Source organism: Mus musculus, chromosome 2 (genome assembly GCF_000001635.26).
Source record: "Mus musculus strain C57BL/6J chromosome 2, GRCm38.p6 C57BL/6J".
In the NCBI taxonomy this organism is placed as follows: Eukaryota; Metazoa; Chordata; class Mammalia; order Rodentia; family Muridae; genus Mus; species Mus musculus.
The window spans coordinates 30,155,906-30,179,997 of record NC_000068.7 but is presented as its reverse complement, the minus strand read 5'-3'; the positions used below and the strand labels follow the sequence as shown (position 1 = coordinate 30,179,997).

Genomic DNA, 24,092 nt, shown 5'->3' with positions numbered 1-24,092 from the left:
CAAGTCTTTAATCCCAGCACTTGCTCGGCACACGCAGGAGGATCTCTGAGTTTGAGGGCATCCTGGTTTACATAGTAAGTTCCAGGACAGCCAGGGCTATATATTAAGGCCTGTTTCAAAAACAACAACAAAAAGTTAATATAAAACTATCAGGCAGAAAAGTTTTTTGGGGAGGAACCTGTTGGTGTTCTGGGTTATACAGGAGAGCAAAGAAAAGGAGACACTGCAGGACCTGTTAGGCTTCTCAGCAGCAGGGGCTCATCCTCTCAGGCATTGAACTTCACATATTTACCATTTTGCAGACCCTCCTTACTGTTACACAAAAGGTACTTGTAGCAAGTCAATTTCTGTATACCAAAACCTGCTACCTTATCTAGGCTTCTCTGAAGGAACCCTACCTAAGCAATACTCAGGCATAACCTACATTCCCAGGCATACCTAAGCAAGTCCCAGGAGACATCCTGGTTTGTCAGGTATGTCTCAGGACTAAGTTATGCAAAGGCTCTGAGAATCCTTGGAAGAGCAACCCCATAAAACCTCAGACAACAATCAATAACTTTACAAAAGGCTTCTTCAAACCCTAGGTACAATCCCTCTGGAATTCATGCCAGATACAATGGCTGCTATTATAGCAGCAGCTAAAAGTCTTCTGCAGGGACTTCTTTCAGTCCTATCTTCTCATTCTTTACTTAAAATGATTTTAAAGTAGACACAGAATGTTGATCAGTGATTTGCATGCTGGAGACCTTGGATTTGATCCAGGGCTGCCAAAAATCAATCAATCAATCAATCACAGCACTCAGGTGGTTGATGGAAGATTGAGTTTGAGGTCAGTCCAAGCTACATAGTAAGACCCTGTATCAATTTCTTTTTTAAAAAATTTAAAGTACTACATGCAAACAAATGAATTAAACTGATAAAGAATAAAGTCTGGGGCTGGCAAGATGGCTCAGCGGGTAAGAGCACCAATTGCTCTTCCAAAGGTCCTGAGTTCAAATCCCAGCAACCACATGGTGGCTCACAACCATCCGTAATGAGATCTGATGCCCTCTTCTGGCACGTCTGAAGACAGCTACAGTGTACTTATGTATAATAATAAATAAATCTTTTTAAAAAACCAAAAGAATAAAGTCTGGACGAGGCTGGGAATATAGCTCACTGGTGGAGCACTAAATTTAGCACGCGTCGGGCCTTAGCTGGAGTCCCAGGAAACTGAATGGATAAATAAAAAGAAAGTGCAAATGAACTGGATAAAGGTAGTCTTTTGTAATTTCCAATAGGGTGCCCTTACATAAAACATGGAAGCTAAATATCACCAGGGTACCTAACAATGGAAAGGGCGGCACATGAGCCTTACTGGGTTCGGACAGCGTAGTGCTGCGAACTCGTTGCCCTGGAGACAGGGTACCAACGCAGCAGCCTCCGCACTCGCACGTGGCGTTTCTGAGCTCCGCCTCAGCCTGGCACCCAGGACACGCCCCACTCTCCGCTGGGCCTCTGATTGGGCAGCTCCGCGGAGGTGTGGCCGGAAGAGGCGAGGCTAACTGGCAGGCGCGCGGTGGGCCTGGAAACATGGCGGAGCGCCCGAGGAAGCGTCCGTGTGGTCCGGTATGTGCGGACCGATGGGTTCCGGGCTAGGCCTGGAATCTGCAGCGTGTCACAGTGGTGTCGGCCCGGGTCTTCTGCTCTCTCCTCTCCCCTCGCCCCTCTCCCGTAGCCTGAGCTTGCAGAGTTAGCTGGTCCGATCTACATTCATTCGCGGGGCGACGGTGTCTTGAGTCCTCTCCTGGCTTATTTTCTGATTCCTAGGGCGACTTTATGGCCATACCTGTCTTCCCCTTGTCTCGGTTTCTTCTTTTGCCCAATGGGGATTCATTCCTCAGCTTCCCGGATCTGATCCCAGGCTTTGTGCACGGCGAGTCCCTGTGTACTTCTACCCTGGTTTGAGAGAGTCAGATGGCGGGAGGCCCGATGGGATGCGCCCCTCCTATGTGTGACCGGTCAGCCTCTCAATCTTCCTCCTTACTTGCAGGGTGAACATGGCCAAAGGGTTGAATGGCGAAAATGGAAACAGCAGAGTAAGTAAAAAGCTGAGGCCGGGTTGGGCAAGCGCACTGAGCCCTCCCTTTCCACAAACCAGCTAATGGCCCGACGAGCCCTCTTTGGGTCTCAGTGTATCCAAGTGAGTGGTGGCAGCCTCTCCAGAGCCTAGGCTAGCCCAGCGAGAAGGAACTCTCCTCCCCATGTCAAGTCCTTTCCCTCCAATAATTCTCCAGAAAAAGAGGAGAAAAAGAAGTGGAAGGACCTCAAGATAATGAAGAAACTGGAGCGGCAGCGTGCCCAAGAGGAAGAGGCTAAACGCCAGGAAGAGGAGGAAGAGGCGGCGGCCCAGAGGAGCAACCAAGGTAAGCAGCTGGGTCGTGAGGTAAGTTGAATCTCTGAGCCATGGGGACATGCAAGGGAGGGAAGGTCCACAGCCTGTCAGGCTGACAGGAACATCCCCTGTCCCTGCTAGGACGGCCTTACACTCTGAGTGTGGCCCTGCCAGGCTCCATCCTGGACAATGCCCAGTCACCTGAGCTCCGCACCTACCTGGCTGGCCAGATCGCCAGAGCCTGCACCATCTTCTGTGTGGATGAGATTGTGGTGTTCGATGAGGAGGGCCAAGATACCAAGTGAGAGTCTCTGGGGAGTGGGGAGGACCAGCAGGGGTGGCCATGGCTTTGTCCTGCTCCTTGTCACCTGCCTGGCTGCCTGGAAGGAGCTCTCAAAGGCAGCTGCAGACTCACTTTTTCTCACCCTTGGTGCTAGAGAGTGGACTCAGGGTTTTGCCCATGGTCTGTGCTGAGGCTCAGCACTTGGATGGTTTGGGTTGTGTTTAGCATTTCTTTATGGTGCTTGTGTACAAACACCAGTGTGGTTCTGGAGACCAGAAGGCCACTTGAGCTGAGCAGTGGTGGCACACGCCTTTCATCCCAGCACTCAGGAGGCAGAGGCAGGTGGATCTCTGAGAGTTCAGTGCCAGTCTGGTCTACAGAGCAAGGTCTGGGACTGCCAGGGCTATGCCAAGAAACCCTGTCCCCAAAAACAAATGAAAAAGAAAGAAAATAAAAAAAAAAGTATAATAAGCCCAGCACTTGGATCTTGAGGTCTGTCTTAATCTTTCCAGGAGTGTGGAAGGAGAATTCAGGGGAGTTGGCAAGAAAGGGCAGGCATGTGTCCAGCTGGCCCGCATCCTACAGTACCTGGAGTGTCCACAGTAAGTGTGAGGTGAGGGCAGTGGCTGGGAGGCAGCCTCCCCAGGATGGACCTGACAGATGCATTCCTCCCTAGGTACCTGAGAAAGGCGTTCTTCCCCAAGCACCAAGATCTGCAGTTTGCAGGTACAGCTAGTGTGCCTGCCCCATTTCCCATGACTCAGCCTTAGGCACCAAGATGGATCCAGGTGGGAACACAGGCTAGGGGTAGAGCCTGGTCCTATCATCACCTCCTGTTCCCTGCCCAGGAATCCTCAACCCCTTGGACAGCCCTCACCACATGCGTCAGGACGAAGAGTCTGAGTTTCGAGAAGGCGTCGTGGTGGACCGGCCCACCAAGGCAGGCCATGGCTCTTTGGTCAACTGTGGAATGAAGAAGGTAGGATTGGGAAGGTGGGCTGTGGTACACTTGGGGACACTTGCTAGCTATAAAAGGTAAGGACACATGAATGAGGAGACCTGAACTCCAGGCCTGCTGAGAAACACTAGTTATCCCAAAGTAGGGCTCAAGCTATGAGCCCCTCGAGGATGGAGAGGTGACTCAGTTTAAAGAGCACTGGCTACTCTTGCAGAGGACCCACATTCAGTGCCCAGCACCCACATGGCGGTTAACATCAGGTGGTTTCAGGGAATCTGGTGCCCTCTTGTGGCCTCCATGGACCCTGGACGGGGCAGGCTGACCTGGGTTATCTGACAACGTGTCCCCTTCACGGTGTGGCACTCACTCACTCCCTCTAGCTTCTCTTCAGGAGGTGAAGATTGACAAGAAACTGGACCCTGGACTTCGGGTGACCGTGCGACTGAACCAGCAGCAGCTCCCAGGTAGGGGGAGCTTCCTGGGCCCTTAGAGCTGCCTGGCTCAGAGCCTCTTCCAAGCCGCCTCTACCTACCAGTTTCCTTGGTCTTCATAGCCTGTTTTGTTTCCCAGAATGCAAGACATACAAAGGAACAGTTGTGTCATCACAGGACCCCCGCACCAAAGCTGGTCTCTACTGGGGCTACACTGTCCGGCTGGCCTCTTGCCTCAGTAAGAGCTGAATTCCCTTCCCTGAATGTCCATCTGTCCCACTTGTGAGACCCACAAGTCAGATCAGGGTCTCTGTCCTACCCAACTGTGTGTATGTTTAGGAGGTGCCTCCTCTAGCCTCTGGTCACATCTCTGGTACCCTAGTCTCCCTGAACATCTCTGTGAATGCTAAGAAATCTGAGAACAGGATGTGCTTGGCCCCCATCCTGTTGCAGTCTCAGCACTAGGGAGGCCAGCACAGGAATCTCACTGTCTGTCTGAGACCAGCTTAGATATGTCAGAGCGAGACCTTGCAGTCTCAAGACAAGTATCATGGCTGCTGAATGTTGTCTGGGGCTTGGGAGCTCCTTCTGCCTACCACAGCCAAGGTCAACTTCCCAAGAGCAGTAGGTGTCTTCTTTACCTGAGCCTGCCCCACTCCCAGGCGCTGTGTTTGCTGAGGCTCCCTTCCAGGATGGGTACGACCTGACCATTGGGACATCAGAACGTGGCTCCGACGTGGCCTCTGCCCAGCTGCCCAGCTTCAGGTGTGTGCTGTCTAGAATAGGAACTGGGCCCTGCTCTACAGAGGGTTAGGGACTTAAAGCTCTGGAGCCTGCATCCAGTGGAGCCTTGAAGTCAGTGTCCCCCTCTCTGGGTCCCAGGCATGCCCTTGTGGTGTTTGGAGGCCTCCAAGGGCTAGAAGCTGCAGTGGATGCTGACCCGAACCTTGAAGTGGCTGACCCCAGTGTCCTCTTCGACTTCTATGTCAACACATGCCTTAGCCAGGGCAGCCGTACCATCCGCACCGAGGTGAGCCGCAGCCCGAGTTCTTGCAGCCCACCTTGCGTGCCTTTTCTAAAATTTACTTATGAATGTTTTGTCTGCGTGTGCTTGTGCACATGAGGAGAGGGCATCGGATCCCATGAGACTACAGGTGTCAATAGTTATGAACTGTTATGTGGATTCTGAGAATTGAACTCAAGACTTCCCGGAGAGCAGCCAGTACTCCTAACCCATCTCTCCAGCCCCAGCCTAAAGAGCTTTTCTGAAGCTGGGATCTTTACCACAGCCAACTAGTAGCAGGGACTGAACACAAGAGCAATTAAGAGTTGCAGTCCTGGCCCTGTGCCCTGTGGTAGCCCTGTGTTCTTAGGTTGAGGGACCCAGGTGATCTGTCTGTCTGTCCCTCTGCAGGGCTTCTTGCTTCCGCTTCCTTGGTTGTATCCTAGGTCCCTCTGGGTGTTGGGGGAAAGTGTGCCACAAGCTCTGAGCATCCACAGGATCTATGCACCCATCCTGGAGACTAGCATGGGATTCAGTGCCTGTGGATATTATGGGGGAGGCTCTGTTGCTGTCAGCCTCAGGGGCAGTGACTATGCAGACGGGCAGCCCCAGTCTCCCTGTCTCTGAAGTCTTGCCCATATCACTAATTACTGTTCCACCAGTATCCCTCCTGACCCTGAGGTAGGTCTCACATGGGGCCTGAAAACAAGCAGCTGGGAAGGCTGCCTGGCTTCCTGGTCCCAACCAACTTCTTTTCTTCCAGGAGGCCATACTCATCTCGCTGGCTGCTCTGCAGCCTGGTCTCACCCAGGTGGGATCGAGGCCCGCCTCCCCGCTTTCTGGACCCAGGATGTAGAGGAAGCAGCAGGACAGGAGGATCATGGGAGTAGAGATGGTCAAGTCTTCTCTCCAAAAATAACTGCCTTTAATGTGAGTCAGCCCATCTCCCCAGGGGCTCCAGTGAGTCCTCCACCATCACTTGCTGCCAGCAGTGATAGCCTTGAGGTTTCCAGCTCGAGCCAGAATATTGGGCACGAAGAGCAATCCCGAGGCCCGCTCGATGCTCTCGATGGGCACCAGGAACCGCTCCAGAGGGATGGTCTCATCCACGGGGGCATTGGGCATCACGTAGGAACGTAGCTCGATCTGCCCACCGGCTGCCTCCAGGATCAGCACCTTGAAGAAGTGTGTGGGCACTGCCACGTGGTTCTTCCCAATAACCTGGTACTTCACATAGGACTTCCCATCAGCCTCGGTCCTGTGGATAGACCCGGGCGCATGGCCAAGAGGCCTGGTTACATACAAGGTCACCTCTTCCAGGAAGCCTTCCTAACTTCCAACAAGCAAGAAGTTTGTGCTGGGCCTGGTGCCTCCTTGGGTCTGGGAACTATGTAAGGTGGGGACCAATGCTTAACCTCTGCTTTTCTGCCCAATACTGCTTCAGACAGAATGGGAGGCAATAAACGCAGCTAGAGGAATGAGCTCTCTAGACCCTGATGCTCACCTATGCTCACGTGACTGTAACCTGTCCCGTAGGCAGTACACCTAACAAGCACGAGTGGGAGGCCATGCTGGGGAACCCCAGCCCCAGCCTGGTGCTCGGGTGGCGTCACACCGCGCCACGCCAGATGGCCTGTAGTGGATGCCTGTAGCTTCTGGTTTCCGCAGCAGCCGCTGCCTCCTGCAGCCCGTGCTGCAGCCCGTGCTGCTGCTGCTGCTGCTGCTGCTGCTGCTGCTTTCTGTGCCCTCCCGAGGAGCTCAGCTCATTTGTCTGCCAGGAATCCTTAGCACGTCAGAGGCAAGGGTGACAGCCTCCCGTGCAGCCACGGGTTACAGGTGGTAAGGCAGGTCAGACGTGGGGAGCAAAGGCAGGTGTGGGGCCAGGCACCTGAGGGCACAGCAGAGTTCTAGGCCACCCAAAGGTCTCTGGCTACAGTGACACAGAAAGCCCAAGGTTGGAGAACAGGAGTCGGAGGCCCCGTCAGCTACAGGCTTACCTGGGCAGGAAAAGCGGCCCCGTGCAGACATAGACATTTTGGTAAGTTCGCGTCAAGCTGCGGCTGTACCTCTCAAGGTTGTTCCAGGCATTCTGGTTGAGGTGTGGCACCTGGTGGGAGAAGCGAGGCTCAGGAGCACACCTCGGACCTTCCATTAGGCATGCCCCAGCTCTTAATGTCAATGCCCAAACATTTGAAGGACAAGGGCTCAAAGAAGGGCTCCCTCCTTACGGCTCTGTGACTACAGTTTTTGAGCCAGTGCTAGCCACACTCCATTCCTGGCACTCCAATGCTCTAAGCTTTCCCCATCTCAAGGGAAGGAGGAAGGAGGGGACATTAGTCATTCAGAGACCCCCAAGGTCTCTTGGAACTCCCAAACCTTAGGTCAAGCTCTAAAGGCACGGGGACTGGACAGTGCTGGTGTGCACCTTTAATCCCAGCACTCAGGAGGCAGAGGCAGGCAGATCTCTTGAGTTCCTGGGCAGCCTGGAAAATCGAGCAACAAAAGGTGTGGGGTGGGATATGGTCTCCTGTCCATCTCCATCCACTGGGTGGATGTCCCAGGAACCTACTTCACAATCAAGACCCTGCTGGGAGCAGGTGCAGTGCTAACAGTGTGCCCTGGAGGCCTGACTGGCCCTAGGCCAGCAGGGTAGACTGAGGAGTCAAGCTCCCGGGTTCCCTGAGGAAGCACACTGGGTGGCTTGCTGACAGGCATTGCTGCAGCCCGTCACTACTTGGTGCACTGCTTCCCACGGGAGGCTGAAGAAGGATAAACCCCGGATTCTGCAGTGCCACTGTAAGATTCCTCCCTCCCGCCACGGTGCACGTGTAAAGTAAGATCTAGACGCTGCAGTCGGGCGGGCGACCAGGGTCCGAGACTACCTGAGGCGCTACGTTGCTCAGGTAGAAGGTGTCGTCCATGGCCCGCTGACTCCAGCGGTGGTTGGCGGCGGCGGCCAAATGGCCGCGGTCAAAGCCACTGCCGCGGTAGTCCGCATTGGTGGCGCGGTGGTACGCGTGCACAGAGTCATCCTCGCGGAAGTCGCAGGCGCTACGGTCCCCGTCGCCACGGAGCCGCTCTGGCCTCAGCTGCTCCAACACCCAGAGCGCACCGCGCGTGCGCGGGTCGTAGCTAAGCACGTAGGACTCGCGGCTCCGGAGCTGCGCCACGCCGGGCAGCCCGTACTTGGCCAGTTCCCCGGTGCCGCCCGCCGGTCCCCCCGGCAGCGCGGGAAGATCGGCCGCGACCACCGGCAACAATGGCACTCGGCCCAGCAGCCCCGGCGCTTTGCCCTCCCGCCGCCGCCAATGCTCTGCCGCGGCGCCCAGCCCCGCGCCCAGCGCTAGGGTCAGGCCGGCCCGCAGCGCGCGCATGCCTACCGGAGGACAAGGACGCTACTGATGTTAGCACAGAGTGAAGGAGCCTGTGCTGGCGTGGCCCCCGACGCCCTTCAGCTGCCCTTTTAAGACGTAGCTGGGTCCTGGTGCCGCCCTACTCGCTTGCCATTGGTCGTTCCACGTCGGGCTCCGCCTCGCCATGTACACCTCACATGGCCCTGCTTTTAAACAGGACAGAACCCCAGATCTGTCAGACCCCTCAGGTGCACCCACCCTCCTGCCACCAAACGAGCGAAGGATTTCTCTAGATTGATTAACAGAAGAATGCAGGTGTAGCTATTGATAGCCGCCTGGAACCTAAGCTTGCTATATAAGGTTAGAGAAAATAGCTATGCTAGGGTCATACTTTTCAACCCACTTAAAGGGTTTGGCCTGGGAAGTATGTTGTGTTGGCCAATGTTTCCTGTCCGTAGGTCAGGGGCTGGCTAAAGATATTTCCTACATTTCAGATGGAATAGTATTTAACTTATGAATATTTTAAGACATCAACTTCCTTACAACCTATTAAGACGGAGGAAGACCGATACATAAAAACTGAAGAAAATAGGGCTGAGAGTGTACAGTCAGAGCCACACTCATTAGCATGGGACAAAACCAATTATACATTAAAAGATAATTGGGGGATGGCTGGGGGGATGGCTGAGGGGTTAAGAGCTCTTCCAGAGGTCCTGAGTTCAGTTCCTAGCAACCACGTGATGGTTCACAACCATCTGTAATGGGATCAGATGCCCTCTTCTGGTGTGTCTGAAGACAGTGTATTCATATCCATAGAATAATTCTTTTTGTAAAAGGATTTATTTATATATTACATATACAATGTTCTGCCTGCACGATACCTGCAGTCCAGAAAAGGGCACCAGACTTCATTATGGATGGTTATGAGCCACCATGTGGTTGCTGGGAATTGAACTCAGGACCTCTGGAAGAATAGCCAGTGCTCTTAACATCTGAACCATCTCTCTAGCCTGAATAATAATTTTTTTTCTTTTAAGATACATTGGGAAATAGGGCATCTGCAGGTGTTGATGGGTAAGAAGGCAATGGAGGGAAATCATACAAATACCGTGTACATGTGTGAACATGTTATGATGAAACTTGGGCTTGTTTGCTTGGTTGGATTTTTTTAGACAGGGTTTCTCTGTGTAGTCCTGGCTGGCCTGGAACTCACTCTGTAGACCAGGCTGGCCTCGAACTCAGAGATCCGCCTCCCTCTGCCTCCTAAGTGCTGGAATTTAAGGTGTATGTCACCACAGACTGTTGAAAAAATGAAAAAAAAAAGACAAAGTTGTAGACTGGAGACATGGTGCAGCAGTTCAGAGCACATGTTGGTCTAGCAATGGACCCAGGTTCAGTTCCCAGCACCTATATGGTGGCTCACAACCATCTGTAACACCAAAGGATTTGTAGGCAAACACCTATATAGACAACATAATTTTGTTTTGTTTTGTTTTTTAAAGATTTATTTATTTATTATATGTAAGTACATTGTAGCTGTCTTCAGACACTCCAGAAGAGGGAGTCAGATCTTGTTACAGATGGTTGTGAGCCACCATGTGGTTGCTGGGATTTGAACTCTGGACCTTCGGAAGAGCAGTCGGGTGCTCTTACCCACCTGAGCCATCTCACCAGCCCCATAATTTTGTTTTTTAAAGAGCATATTCAACTCTTGCAGAGAACCCAAGTTAAGTGACAGGCAGCTCACAATGTCCTATAGCTTCAGTTCTCGGGACCCATTATATTCTGAACTGTGCAGCCTCTGCAGTTCTAAGGTGAAGGATTCAGCTCAAGTGACCAGAATTTTGCTTGCTTTCTTTTCTTTTCTTTTCTTTTTTTTTCTTTTAAAAAGATTTATTTGTTTTATATATGTGAGTACACTGTCTTCAGACACACTGAAAAAGGGCATCAGATTCCATTACAGATGGTTGTGAGCCACCATGTGGTTGCTGGGAATTTAACTCAAGGCCTCTGGAAGAGAAGTCAGTGCTCTTAACCTCTGAGCCATCTCTAAAGCCTACAACTTTGGTTTCTCTAAAAACACTGTTATAGCCGGGCGGTGGCGGCACATGCCTTTAATCCCAGCACTCGGGAGGCAGAGACAGGCAGATTCCTGAGTTCCAGGCCAGCCTGGTCTACAAAGTGAGTTCCAGGACAGCCAGGGCTATACAGAGAAACCCTGTCTCAAAACAACAACAACAGCAAAAACAAAAAACAAAACAAAAAAACCAACCAACCAAAAAAAAAAAAAACAAAAAAACCACAGTTATATTTCGTGAACATGATTTTGTTTTAATCCCAAGTGTGGGATATGGGGCTGCTTCAGACTGTGCACAGCCGATAACTATGATTGTCTCATGCTCTAGGAGGGACAGCATTTTTGGCAGCTGCAGATAGTTTATGTTTGTAATTCTGGGGACTCTTGAAAGGGAATAAAGCTGAGAACCCTGAGAGGGCCTGTGATGGCTGTGGGCCCTGCTGCCACTGGTCCCTGCTGCTGCATTTGCTATTGGTCCATTGTTGCTATTGCTGTTTTGCTGGATTGCTGGTTGGAGATATCCTGAGGATGGATGTCAGATTCGCCTCATGGGCCGGGTGTGGTGGCTCACGCCTTTAATCCCAGCAATTAGGAGACAGAGGCAGACGGATTTCTGAGTTTGAGGCCAGCCTGGTCTACAAAGTGAGTTCCAGGACAGCCAGGGCTACACAGAGAAACCCTGTCTCAAAAAACTGAAAACAAACAAACAAACAGATCTGCCCCCATGGAACCCAATGCCCCTAATCAGCAGGAAGTAGTCTAAAGAGGCCTATGCCCACGGCAGTGCTTGGTCTGGTGCTGCTATGTATTCAGATGTCAAACACTGGACCTGAAGATCTGGTTGTAGTCTAGACAAGCGCAGGATCACAGCCACCAGACGATGTGTATGAACTTCGCTCACCTATCTTCTCTGACTGGTTAAATAAAAGTGGTGACAGCCAATCACTGGGGAGAATAGGTAGGCAGGGTTTTAGTTACCGGGCTGGACAAAAAAGATGGGGAGCAGAAGATATTCATTATATGTGATGGATCACGAACAGGTAGCTGAGGGGAATGTACACTGAGGACAGCCTTACCTCATCTGAGCGAGTGCTAAGCCAGCCACACCTCACACCATGGGCACAGGGCTCGACTCATGTCACTTTTCCAAAGGAGGGGAAGCCATCACATGCCACAAATAAGAGACAGAGGACAGGGGCTGGTTAGGTGGCTCAGTGGTTAAGAGCACTGACTGTTCTTCCAGAAGTCCTGAGTTCAATTCCCAGCAACCACATGGTGGCTCACAACCATCTGTAATGGGATCCGATGCCTTCTTCTAGTGTGTTTGAAGACAGCAAGGATGTGCTTGGGAGGCCAAATTGTTTAAGTTCAGACTGCATTTTAGAGAACCTGATCTAAGTTTGAACTCAGATAAACAGGCTGGTACCTAGCACTAGTTTCCAAGTTGCCACTCCCCTGCCCCCAACAAAACCCAAGCCTAGCTCCAGTCTCTAGACTAATCCCCAACAAGACCAGTGTCTCCAGGTTATTCCCCCAACAAACAACAAAGGTAACCCCCAGGTTACAAGCCCACCCCCTGCCTAACGACCACTGATGCAGTTGATGACAGGAATATAAATTTAGGATATGACTCCAGCACCAGCCATTTATGTTAAAAGTCACGGTAGCTTTCCAATTAGATGCTTGCACGCTTAACCCTCCCCTGCTCCCCACTTGCTGCTTATTATAAAGCCTTGACCTGATAGATATTCAGGGTTCACCACCACCACCAAAACCCTCTTGCATGAAAGTGGTGCACTGGATAGGGGTCGGGGGACTTCAAATAGAATGAAGACCCTGCTGTGAGATGCATCAGATCAGCTCCTGTCTTGTTTTGTTTTGTTTTGTTTTGTTTTGTTTTGTTTTGAGACAGGGTTTCTCTGTGTAGCCCTGGCTGTCCTGGAACTCACTCTGTAGACCAGGCTGGCCTCGAACTCAGAAATTCACCTGCCTCTGTCTCCCAAGTGCTGGGATTAAAGGCATGAGCCACCACGCCCGGCACCTGTCTTGTTTTTGTTAATCACATTCCCTGGCACTACATTTTGATGTGTTGGCTGAAAAGTTCCCCATGATACACAGGACTAGCAATCTGGAGGGGCAAAACCAGTCTAGGTATTTTTGTTTTTTATGTTTGTAATACCATGTTAAAGTTCCTGCTTTTTGCCTGTCTGAGAGCTGAATTTGTCTGAGCTTTCTGTGAAATCTGCCAAACAGAACAGAACAGAACAAGCTTGTGTAAAGGTAAATGTGAAACTCTTCCAGTCATGCTGAGATGATTTATTTGTGTGGAAACTGGTGGCTTGTGTTGCCATGGCAATTCTTCTAGGTTTGAGCCCTGCTAAGGAATCTGAGTGTCAGAAGCTTCCTATGAGGTCTGAGCAAGTGAGTACTTGCAAAGTGGCTCAAAAGCTTGTGATTTGTGTGGCGGCTAATTTGTCTAAATGTTAGAAGTTTTCTGTGAGATCTACAGAGTGGAATGAAAACTTGTGTAAAGATAAATGACTTATACTGCCATGGTAAGTTTTACAGGTCTCAGTAAACATCTGTGCAGTACTATGAGTTGTCATGTGTGAGAGCGCCACCTTCTGGTTGGCACTTGTTACTGCAAACTGTATTTTTCTGGTTTTGGTTGGTTTTGGTTCTGGTTGTGCCTTTCTCTGTTTGCTGACTCCAAATGGTGGCACATCTTTCTGAGAACAAGGCCTTAAATTTGTTTCCGTGGCCAGTTTGTGTTTACGACAGATGTGTCTGGAAGCAGTGACTGTGGTGGAGCCAGGAGACCTCCCAAGCCTCAATTTGGGTAGGCATGGGCTCCTCACCCATCTGGGAACAAGGCCTTGATTTTATACCTGTGGATGACTGCAGTTAAAGATAGATGTATTGCAGGGCAGTGGTGATGCACACCTTTAATTCCAGCACTTGGGAGGCAGAGGCAGGCAGATTTCTGAGTTTGAGGCCAGCCTGCTCTACAAAGTGAGTTCCAGGACAGCCAGGGCTATACAGAGAAACCCTGTCTCGAAAAACAAAAACAACAACAACAAAAACAAACAAACAAAACAAAACAAAAGATAGATGTATCTGGGAACTGTGGCTAAGGTGGGTCCAGGAGACATCCTGAGTCTCAGTCTGGGGTGGGCATGGACTCCAGGACACCCACCAATCTGGTTCTTTTCTGGTGTGTGTGTACCACTTTCTGGTTGTTTCTCCTTTTTTTCTCATTTGTTGTGTTTTGTGTGTTGTATTTGTGTTTCTCATTACAAGATGACATTGAAGAAGTGACTTTGACTAGAGGACTGTGATGAATTAAGTGACTTGAACTTTGATGGATGTATTAACATGAGACAGGCTACATCTACCACATTCTGCAGGTTCCCTTCACCACAGAAGAGGCAGAAAGCTTGTTCTTGGACCCATAGGGGAGCCCATCAGTAACCAAGCAGCAACTGATGCTTGCTTTCCCCTAACTCTCCCAGATTGGGATTTTAACACAATTAAAGTTAAGACCATCTTGGTCTACCATCAGACTCTTCTGTCAGGTCTCAAAGTGCTTGCAAGATGGTCCACAAATTAGGCAGAGAGAAAATGAAAGCCCTGCAGCTTTTGAAGACATTTCAACAGTACACCCCCATGGACCCTGCATCACCAGAAGCAAAAGCAACAGTCACTCTAGCTTTTTTTTTTTTTTTTTTTTTTAATCAGGCAGCACCAGATATTAAGAAAAAGCTCCAGCGGGGCAGTGGTGGTGCACACCTTTAGTCCCAGCAGTTGGGAGGCAGAGGCAGGCTGATTTCTGAGTTTGAGGCCAGCCTGGTCTACAGAGTGAGTTCCAGGACAGGCAGGGCTACACAAAGAAACCCTGTCTGGGGGGGGGGGGGGAGAAAGAAGAAAGAGCTCCAGAGGGTTGAGAGGTTAGGAGAAAGGAGTCAGAGAAACTTAGTCATAGTGACAGAGAGTATTTTTAAAAAAGAGAGAGACTGCAGAGGAAAAGCAGATGAGAGGAGAGAAGCAACAGATTCGAGAATGGGCAAAGATCCTGTTGGCAGCCATGGACAAACTAGAAGACCATAGGAGATGCCTAAAACAGACAACTTCAGAAGAAGGAGTTAAGGGAGGCCCTGAGGTCAAAAGTGCCCCATCCCCAACCCCAGGGTAACCCTAAGAGTAAAAGGGAAACCCAACAGTTTTCCTGTTGTTGTTGATTTTTAATAAAGTTCAATATTCTGTCTTGCTAAAACATGAAGATCAAGTCTCTTCATCAGTTTATAAATGGCTTTCCAGTGGCAACAGAAACAAAACAAAGACTCAGGACATCTTAGAGGCCCTAAAAATATTGGGCTATTGAGCCTTGACAAAGAAGGCCTTACTCTACTGTTGTGTCCGGCCTGCAGCTCACATGTTTGGGTTCAAGTCTGGAAAGGCATCTTAGAAACCTGGAAGAGAAGAAGGGGACTAGGCAGCGCGAGATAAAGACGGAACCAAGACAAGGCTCTGCTCAAGGTTCAATTTTACTATTCCGACACTCCGTTATGAAGGAGGGGGAGGGGCCGATTCCTGCCAAATAATCTTGGAGTAAGGTTGCAGGTGAACACGTGATGGCTTCGGAACAGCAAAGCGGCAGGCTCCAGCAGTGGGCGAGGCAGAATGATTGAGCGGCAAGCTCCACCCCTGAGCAAGCAGGTTTCAGGCTGGAGAGGGGAGGCTACACTCTACCAATTACAGGTGACCTCCCTAGACCCAGGGGATGCATACCCAGACTCGGGGCCCTGACATCAGCCAATAGCCAATCTGATACCACTTGCCAGAAGCTGCCCTCCCACCCCCGTTTGTGCAGCCTTCTGGTTAAAGATGATGCCAGAATGACTCCTTACCATCCTCTCTTCTCGAATGCCCCCAGGATAACGTTTCAGCTGCCCTGCTGCCTGACCCTGAGCTTGATTGATGGGCTTCTGCATGACTGCTCAGATGGATGCAGAGGTAACATGGTTCACCAATGGCAACTGCCTCATTCAGGATGGACAGAGATATGCTGGGGCAGTGATGGTCTCAGACACCAAGATCATATGGGCAGAACCACTCCTGGCAGGAATGTCAGAACAGAAAGCTGAACTGGCAGCTTTGACCAAGGCAATAGAGTTGAGAAAAGACAAGAGACACAGATGGTTGGTGCCTTTGCTACTGCTCACATCTAGGGTAATTTTTATATAGAGAGAGGCCCTCTGAAGGCAGAAGGAAGAACTAAACTCCATCCCAAAGAGCAACAAGACAGCCCAGTGGGTAATCCTAGAAAATTGGGCCCCTCATTTCCTTGACTGCACTAGATCCAGGAGATCCCACACCCTCTGACCAGACAGAAGATGGGATCTTGGCCAAAAGCCTGCCCATGTATCAGTGTCATAAGAGATGATGGAGATCAGCTGACTACAAACTAATTGTACTAGAGAAAATGGGTATAAGCATACTGAAAAAGATGCATTGTTCTTCAAACATGGGACCCCAGAGAATTCAGAACTTAGTCCACCATTCCCACATCAGAATTAGAGATCCCAACTCGAAAATAGCTGAAATTGTTAAAAAACAAAAACAGAAACAAAACACCCAAAACAACCATAAATCCTGTCAATTGACCAATGCAGTTGCCAATAAAAAGAACAAAAATACTCAATACTGAAGCACTAAGCCAGAAGTCTATCAGGAAATGGACTAATGAACTTCACAGAGGTAAAGCCAAGAACATTTGGATACGCCAGGGCGGTGTTGGCACATGCCTTTAATCCCAGCACTCGGGAGGCAGAGGCAGGCTGATTTCTGAGTTCGAGGCCAGCCTGGTCTACAAAGTGAGTTCCAGGACAGCCAGAGCTACACAGAGAAACCCTGTCTCAAAAACAAAACAAACAAACAAACAAACAAAACCAAAAAAGAAAAGAAAATTTGGATACAAATATTTGCTAGTATTTATAGATACCTTTTCAAGATGGACTGAGACTTTCTCAACTAAGCATAAGACTGTGCAGATAGTAACAAAGAAACTACTGAAAGAAATTCTTCCAAGGTTTGGTTTCTCTAAGCTTATAGGCTCAGACAATGGACCTGCATTCGTGTCCCAGGTAAGTTAGAGATTAGCTAATATTTTGGAGATTGATTGGAAATTTCCTTGTGCTGACAGACTCCAGCGTTCAGGACAGGTAGAGATGGTAAATAGAATCCTAAAAGAGACCTTAACTAAATTGACCTTAGAGACTGATGATGACTCTCTCCCCTTCATCCTTTATAGAGTTCAGAACTCCCCACCCAGGTAGGACTCACCCTTTTGAAGTTGTGTTTGGTTCACCTGCTGACAGAAGCTGTTACATGATCTCGAGGGTGCCCAGTGGGTGCACAAGCTTGTTTGGCATAGCATTGTGCTTTCCATAAAGCAGGTCCACCTGTGGAGCTCCATCAACTTGAGCCTGGAGACACAGCCAGGGGTCATAGAGCTTCGCTGAAAGGGTCCCTGTGCTACAGAGTCCACCACACATCCAGTTGCTGTTGAAGAAGACCCTGGCCAGCAGGAGGAGAATTCAGCCTCAAGACTCCCTCTTGTCTCCCACTGATGCCCCTACCCATGCCCCAGGGGCACCACAAAGACATAGCCCTGTCACTGTTTTCATGAAGCTTCAGAAGTTCCGTGATTGGGCCTTCTGGTCGAAAGAGAAAGGGAAGGGGGTGAGAGGTCAAGTCTTTTAAGTTCAGACTCCATTTTAGAGAACTTGATCTAAGTTTGAACTCAGGTAGACTAACAGGCTGGTATCTTGCATTGGTTTCCAAGTTGTCCCTCAACAAAACCAAAGCCTAGCTCCAGTCTTTAGGCTAATCCCCAACAAGACCAGCGTCTCAAGGTTACACCCTCAACAAGACCAGCATCTCCAGGGTATTCCCCCAACAAACCTGCATCCCCAGGTTACAAGCCCACCCCCTGCCTAACGACCACCAATGTGGACGGGAGCAGAAGTTAATTTATGGTATGACTCCCAGCACCAGCCAATTATGTTAAAGGTCACAGCAGCTTTCCAATTAGATGCCTGTTGCTTATTATAAAGCCTTGTCCTGATAGATATTCTGACCTCAACCACCACCAAAACCGTCCTGCGTGACAGCAGTGAGCTGGGGGGGACCCAAGCTAGGTGGAATAGAATAAAGACCCTGCTGTGAGTTGCATTAGTTTGGCTCCTGTCTGTTTTGGGGGAGAATCACTAACATTTCCCTGGCAGTACATACTCACATATACAAGATAGATAGATAGATAGATAGATAGATAGATAGATAGATAGATAGATAGATAGATAGATAGATAGATAGATAGATAGAACATAGCAGTGGCCCAAAAGCTCAGATCATAGAAGCTGCATTTTTTCTCTTCAGTCCACCCCTACCTGAGAGTGGAAGAATCCAAATCCCCTGCAATGTCCTGAGTCAAACACCAGAGGGAAGCAAAGAACACACCAAAGAAATTGGAGCCTAGAAAACTTTTAACCATGTGAAAGGGGTTTTAAGTGAAATTGATAATTTTAAAGAAAAATAGACACATAAAGATGAAAAACACAATAAAGAGCTTTGGGCTTTATGTAACACTATTTTAAACATTTTGAGGAAGATGGAAGTAATGAATAAAATTGGCACATTGCTGATTAAAATTATTGTATTATTAAGCTTCATTTGGGGGGTGGGGGGCTGAGACAGGGTTTCTCTGTGCAGCCCTGGCTGTCCTGGAACTCACTCTGTAGACCAGGTTGGCCTCAAACTCAGAAATCAACCTTCCTCTGTCTCCCAAGTGCTGGGAAAAAGGTGTGCACCACCACTGCCTGGCTTAAGCTTCATTCTTTTTTTTTTTTTTTTTTTTTTTTGTATAGAAACATCTTTTATTTGGGTAACATATCCCAAAACAGGTCAGTTAGTAAAATAGATTCTACAGAGTACAGACCTATGCACAGCCCTCCCTCCCCAAAAATAATCCTGAGGGAGGGAGTCTGTCTCCCTCCACCCCGGACTCCTCAGATATAAAGTTTTGGCAGGTTATTGGTTTTCTTCTAGGTATGGACCACCATGTCTACTTTCTGTAGTGTCTGGTGTCAGTACCTACTTTTCTCTCACTCCAGACCAGTTCAGTAAACATTTCTTCCCCACCCCAAATTATGGGGCCGAAATAAAAGAGCAAATAGGTCTCTACTGAGGTGCTGGGCAGGCCCCAGCTCCTCAGCACTGTGCTTTCAAAAAGGGGGCAGGTGAGCAATACATGTGCTACACACCTTTAATCCCAGTGCTCAGGAGGCAGAGGCAGACTGAGCTCTGAGTTTGAGGCCAGGACAACCAGGGCTATACAGAGAAACCCTGTCAAAAAAACCTAAAGGGTGGGTGGGTGGGTATTTGGCACTTTAACAACAGACTAGTGAGCTAGGCAGTGGTGGCATGGCACCCCTTTAGTCCCAGCATTAAGGAGGCAGAGGCAGAGACTGGTGGAGCTCTGTAAACTCAAGCCCAGCCTGGTTTACAAGAGTGAGTTCCAGGACAGCCAAGGCTACACAGAGAAACCCAAAAAGGTGAGGACAGGAGAGGCCAGATAAATTATGAAACCTGGCAGAGAGACCATTTGGCACTAGTCCCTTAGTGGAAGACAAGAGAGAAATATAAGAGTAGGAGGGAAGAAAGGAGGAGGAACCATTTCAGCCATCAGAGTGGTGAGATGGGCTAGAACCAACAGGATACTGGCTTTGACTTACAACCTCTGTATCTTTATCGCAATGAGGCTGGATGCCTAACTCAGTTCTTCTGTCAGCTTGTCTCTGAGATGTACTGCCTGGCCTCTGACTGTAGCAGTCTGCCTCCTTCTAATGTCCCTGACCACGTCTGTAGTAACTTCGCTATCTCTTATTCTTTGGGTCTGGGGCTAGCCTCTTCTCTGCCCACTTCCATCTCATTATTCATAGTCCAAATGTCCCATCCCTATCTCTAAGAGAACTCTTTGGTCCTCACTACTTTCCTTCTCCACTTCTTTCTATTTCCCACCAATTGAGAAGGGGAGGGAGGGAGGACAGGGGCACCTGATAGCCAACCTCCCCTGCCTTTTCTCCTGAAGCACCTTAGATTTGGACAAAGAGAAGGCCAGTGAGCAGGGCAAAGCCTGCTAGGAGCAGAATGACCTTGAGGATCCTCTGCTCAGAAGTGGCCAGTTCCTGGGGTAGAATTTCCAGGAAGGTGATATAGAGGAAGGTGCCAGCTGCCATGCCCTCTAGAACAGATTGGGCCAGCTGGTGCAGAGGCCCAGCTGACTCTGCCAGAGCTGCACCCAACCCGATGCCCAGAGGTGTCATACATGAGAAGAGGATCCCGCAGCCAGCCACCACCTGCACACGTAGGTGGCTCTGTAGCAGCCGCAGGGACAGGCTGACTGCCAGAATGCCCCTGTGAAGCAGCAGAGCTAGGCACAGCTCCATTGCCCGAGCCCTGTCTCGCTGCAACCCTACAGCCAGGCCCTCAAATACTGAGTGCAAGGCTAAGGAGAAGACCGGGACACAAGCACGCAGGGCTGAGGGAGCTGCTGGAGTTCCGCCGGCCTGGGGGATCCCTGGTCCATCATGCCAATGCTGAGGCCCACCATTCACTGTGCCCAGTAGAGCCCTTGTCTCTTTCGAATGGGGTGGACTGGACTGTTCCTTGTAAGCCAGCGTGATTTGCTCCATCACCAGGACCAGGAAGAAACCCATGGCCAAGATGAATTCTTGCAAGGGGAACTGAAGCGTCACATGCAGGGCCTCCAAGGCCTCATCTATGGCAGCCAGGTAGTCAGGCAGCAGGTCCAGAAGACATGTAGCCAAAAAGACTCCTCCTGCGAAGCAGCTGACGAGGCTCAGGGCTTTCTGGCCCGAGGCTGAAGCTTCATGGTTAGCACCTGACCTTCGAAGCACACAGACAGGTACCAGGCTGCCGATGAGTGTCAGCAGCAGCAGCACCAGGGCCCCCAGTTTCCCCTCCAGCCCTACTGGCACCGAGGGCTCCAATGCGACTGCTTCTGGGCGCCACACCAGGAGCTCTGGTTCCCCCAGGACCCCATGGTGGCTGTGATAACTCGGTGACTCTTGGACCTATACAGAGAAAACTCCCGAGGGTCTCACTCCATTGCTGTCTCTCAGTTCCGGCCTTGCGTCGGGAATTCCCACCCCCTCCCCTTAAGCTTCATTCTTAACAAGCAGTTTGGTTTGCTGTATCTTTTTTTTTTTTTTTTTTAAACCAAGGACTTTGAAAAAATTCACAAATCTTAGAAAAAAGTACAGAAAATTATAAATCAGAGTGAAGAGATTACTTGGATATCTTAAAAAACAGGAAAAAAGACAAAGGTGAAATATGATGAGAAGCATTAGAAGAAAGGTTACAGAAATTTATAAATCTAAATGAACAAGATAGCAGAGACACAGGCGCAGGAGAGGGATGGAAGATGGACATAGATTTAAAAGGGGAGTTTAAAATATTGACAGATTAAAAAGAAAGCCAGCCAAAGGTTGTTAGGAAAACCAAGCCAAACCAGCAGCTTGTCCATGTAGTGTCCAGCAAAGGCCAGCAGCTTGTCCATGTAGTGTCCAGACAGGCCAGCAGTCGCTGAGCACCCCTGAGAGGACTGTGGACGGCTTCCTGGGGACGTGCTGGCCTTGGGAAAGTTTAAGGGAACTTACAAGTTAAGTGTTGCTAATGTTGGCATGCACTTGCCATACCTAAAAAAATCTTGACTTCTTGGGTGATCAAAACTAGAATAATCCAAGCTGGGTGTAGCACTTTAATCCCAGCACTCGGGAGGCAGAGGCAGGCAGATTTCTGAGTTTGAGGCCAGCCTGGTCTACAAAGTGAGTTCCAGGTCAGCCAAGGCTATACAGAGAAACCCTGTCTTGAAAAACAAAACAAGCCGGGTGTGGTGGCGCACACCTTTAATCCCAGCACTCGGGAGGCAGAGGCAGGCGGATTTCTGAGTTCGAAGCCAGCCTGGTCTACAAAGTGAGTTCCAGGACAGCCAGGGCTATACAGAGAAACCCTGTCTCGAAAAACAAACCGAAAAAAAAAAAAAAAAGAAAAGAAAAGAAAAACAAAACAAAACAAAACAAACAAACAAACAAAAAAAACCCAAACCCTAGAATAATCCAAGTCTGGAAAGATATGGCAAGAACAATATTAGAACCTGGGTCATGGTTACAATGACTTTTGTAGTGGATAGAAGAGGCTAGGGAAACAGAACCAGGGTTATTAACATTCCCACAGACCCCTGCTAGGGGAAGGTCAGTACGTGGAGGTAGAGATGCAAGTCATATGTCCTTATATGATGAAGAAACCTTGGCATTATGACGGATGGCAGCCTTAAATGCCCAGGACAAATTTTTTTTTAAAGATTTATTTATTTATTATATGTAAGTACAATGTAGCTGTCTTCAGACACTCCAGAAGAGGGCATCAGATTTCGTTATGGATGGTTGTGAGCCACCATGTGGTTGCTGGGATTTGAACTCCGGACCTTCAGAAGAGCAGTCGGCGCTCTTAACCACTGAGCCATCTCGCCAGCCCCCCCCCCTTTTTTTTTTTTTTTTTTTGGACAAATTTGAAGGAATAGGAAAAAGAAACATTCACTGGCTTTTTGCAAAAATTGGCTTCAGCTGCAGATGCGAAGACACCAGATCCACTAGTAGGAAGACACTAATCAATACCAGATCCACTAGTAGGAAGACACTAGTCAATACCAGATCTACTAGTAGGAAGACACTAATCAAATCTTTGGCTTTTGAAAATGCTAATGCTGAGTGCAAAGGTGTGATCTGATCTGACTTTAAAGACTTGATCAGCAGCTGTAGCTGAATGGATCAGAAATGCAGTTGAGTCGGGCGTGGTGGCTCACGCCTTTAATCCCAGCACTCGGGAGTCAGAGGCAGGCAGATTTCTGAGTTCAGTTCGAGGCCAGCCTGGTCTACAAAGTGAGTTCCAGGACAGCCAGAGCTGTACAGAGAAACCCTGTATGAACAAACAAACAAACAAACAAACAAACAGAAATGCAGAAGCCATCCCTAAAGCTTTTGAGAAAATGCAAACTCACAAATGTATTTTTCCATTAATTTATTTATTTATTCATATTACAAACCAATCACAGCCACTCCCTTCTCACAGTCTTACCCCATCCCAGACCCACCCTGGGTATTAACATACCCTGACTCATCAAGTCACTGCAGGACTAGGCGCATGCATCCTTTCCCACTGAGGCAACACAAGGCTGCCCAGTTCCCTAACTGTGGGGTAGGATCCACAAGCAGGCAGCAGAGTCAAGAACAGCCCTGACTCTGGTTTGTGGGGGACCTGCATGAAGGCCAAGCTGCATGTCTGTTATATTTATATGGAGGAGGGGGTGGCTAGGTCCAGCCCATGCTTGCTCTTGTTTTTTGTTTTTGGTTTTTGGTTTTTTTGAGACAGGGTTTCTCTGTATAGTCCTGGCTGATCCTGGAACTCACTTTGTAGACCAGGCTGGCCTTGAACTCAGAAATCAGCCTGCCTCTGCCTTCCGAGTGCTGGGATTAAAGGCATGCACCACCATGCCCCTCCATGCTTGCTCTTTAGTTGGTGGTTCAGTCTCTAGGAGCCTCCAAGGGTCCAGGGTTAGTTGACTCAGTTGGTTTTCTTGTAGCGTCCCTATCCCCTTCAGTTCCCTCAGTCCTTCCCCCAACTCTTCCACAGACTCCCTGAGCTCCATCTACTGTTTGGCTGTGGGTCTTTGCAGCTGTTTCTATAAATGAAACAAAAAACCAGAAGGGGTCAAGAAACAGATTAAATTGGGAAATGTCTATAGATGATCAGAGTTCAAAACTAAAGATATTTGCACATAATTGAAGGAATGGTAGACACTAAAGCTGATGCAAATATAACCTCTCCAAAATCTTTTTTTTTTTTTCTTTTTTTCGAGACAGGGTTTCTCTGTATAGTTCTGGCTATCCTGGAACTCACTTTGTAGACCAGGCTGGCCTCGAACTCAGAAATCTGCCTGCCTCTGCCTCCCGAGTGCTGGGATTAAAAGCGTGTGCCACCACGCCCGGCCTCTCCAAAATCTTGGCCCTCAAATTGCCCTCTTAAAGAGGTAGATATCCAATTTCAAGGAGTTGAAACTTTATCCCAGGTAAAACAAACTATCAGATGGCTTAAATGTATAGGGCCAAAAAGTCAAACAGGAAGATTAAGGTTCTATGTGGTTGAGAGAGCCATAAATTTATGGAGAAGATATTATATTACAACAATGGAAACACAGATTAGCCTCCCTCCAACTTCAGGGGCAAGGATTAAAATAGGTGATGCCCCTGATAATTTTTTTTAAAAGATTTATTTATTTATTATATGTAAGTACACTGTAGCTGTCTTCAGACACTCCAGAAGAGGGAGTCAGATCTTGTTACGGATAGTTGTGAGCCACCATGTGGTTGCTGGGGATTTGAACTTCTGACCTTTGGAAGAACAGTCGGGTGCTCTTACCCACTGAGCCATCTCACCAGCCCCAATAAATTTTTTTTTTAAATGTTATCAAAGAC

General features: G+C 49.1%; 2 protein-coding genes, 1 long non-coding RNA gene and 1 pseudogene across 7 annotated transcripts; 1 reads left to right on the top strand and 3 right to left on the bottom strand.

The window, feature by feature from the left end:
- Nucleotides 1–1,503: 1,503 nt before the first annotated feature.
- Nucleotides 1,504–6,552, top strand: Spout1 (SPOUT domain containing methyltransferase 1). Of its 2 annotated transcripts, none has more exons than XR_866012.3 (12): nt 1,504–1,608; nt 2,033–2,078; nt 2,277–2,405; nt 2,516–2,675; nt 3,170–3,259; nt 3,334–3,383; nt 3,506–3,636; nt 3,996–4,079; nt 4,186–4,284; nt 4,709–4,811; nt 4,929–5,076; nt 5,813–6,552. XR_866012.3 is itself a non-coding variant. In NM_172660.4 (12 exons), the coding sequence occupies exons 1-12, from the start codon at nt 1,573–1,575 to the stop codon at nt 5,903–5,905; spliced, it is 1,158 nt and encodes a 385-aa protein (NP_766248.3). In that variant the 5' UTR covers nt 1,539–1,572; the 3' UTR covers nt 5,906–6,551. The 2 variants fall into 2 exon arrangements, 1 of the variants encoding a protein (NP_766248.3); NM_172660.4 differs by having other exon boundaries at nt 1,539–1,608; nt 4,007–4,079; nt 5,813–6,551.
- On the bottom strand, nt 5,929–8,590 carry Endog (endonuclease G). 2 transcript variants are annotated; one of them, XR_374059.4, is made up of 4 exons: nt 7,932–8,590; nt 7,047–7,156; nt 6,554–6,937; nt 5,958–6,307 (listed from the first exon to the last, which is right to left on the bottom strand). XR_374059.4 is itself a non-coding variant. In NM_007931.1 (3 exons), exons 1-3 carry the CDS (start codon nt 8,421–8,423, stop codon nt 6,025–6,027), a joined length of 885 nt encoding a protein of 294 aa, NP_031957.1. In that variant the 5' UTR covers nt 8,424–8,474; the 3' UTR covers nt 5,929–6,024. The 2 variants fall into 2 exon arrangements, 1 of the variants encoding a protein (NP_031957.1); NM_007931.1 differs by lacking the exon at nt 6,554–6,937 and having other exon boundaries at nt 5,929–6,307; nt 7,932–8,474.
- Nucleotides 8,591–9,662: 1,072 nt separating this feature from the next.
- Gm31080 lies at nt 9,663–17,392 on the bottom strand. 3 transcript variants are annotated; one of them, XR_866090.1, is made up of 5 exons: nt 16,822–17,392; nt 15,387–15,594; nt 14,883–14,948; nt 11,556–11,620; nt 9,672–9,701 (listed from the first exon to the last, which is right to left on the bottom strand). It is a non-coding gene; the product is annotated as a predicted gene, 31080 (long non-coding RNA). The 3 variants fall into 3 exon arrangements; XR_866091.1 differs by lacking the exon at nt 11,556–11,620 and having other exon boundaries at nt 9,663–9,701; XR_374213.2 differs by lacking the exons at nt 11,556–11,620; nt 14,883–14,948 and having other exon boundaries at nt 9,671–9,701.
- Nucleotides 18,398–20,715, bottom strand: Slc39a1-ps (solute carrier family 39 (zinc transporter), member 1, pseudogene; annotated as a pseudogene).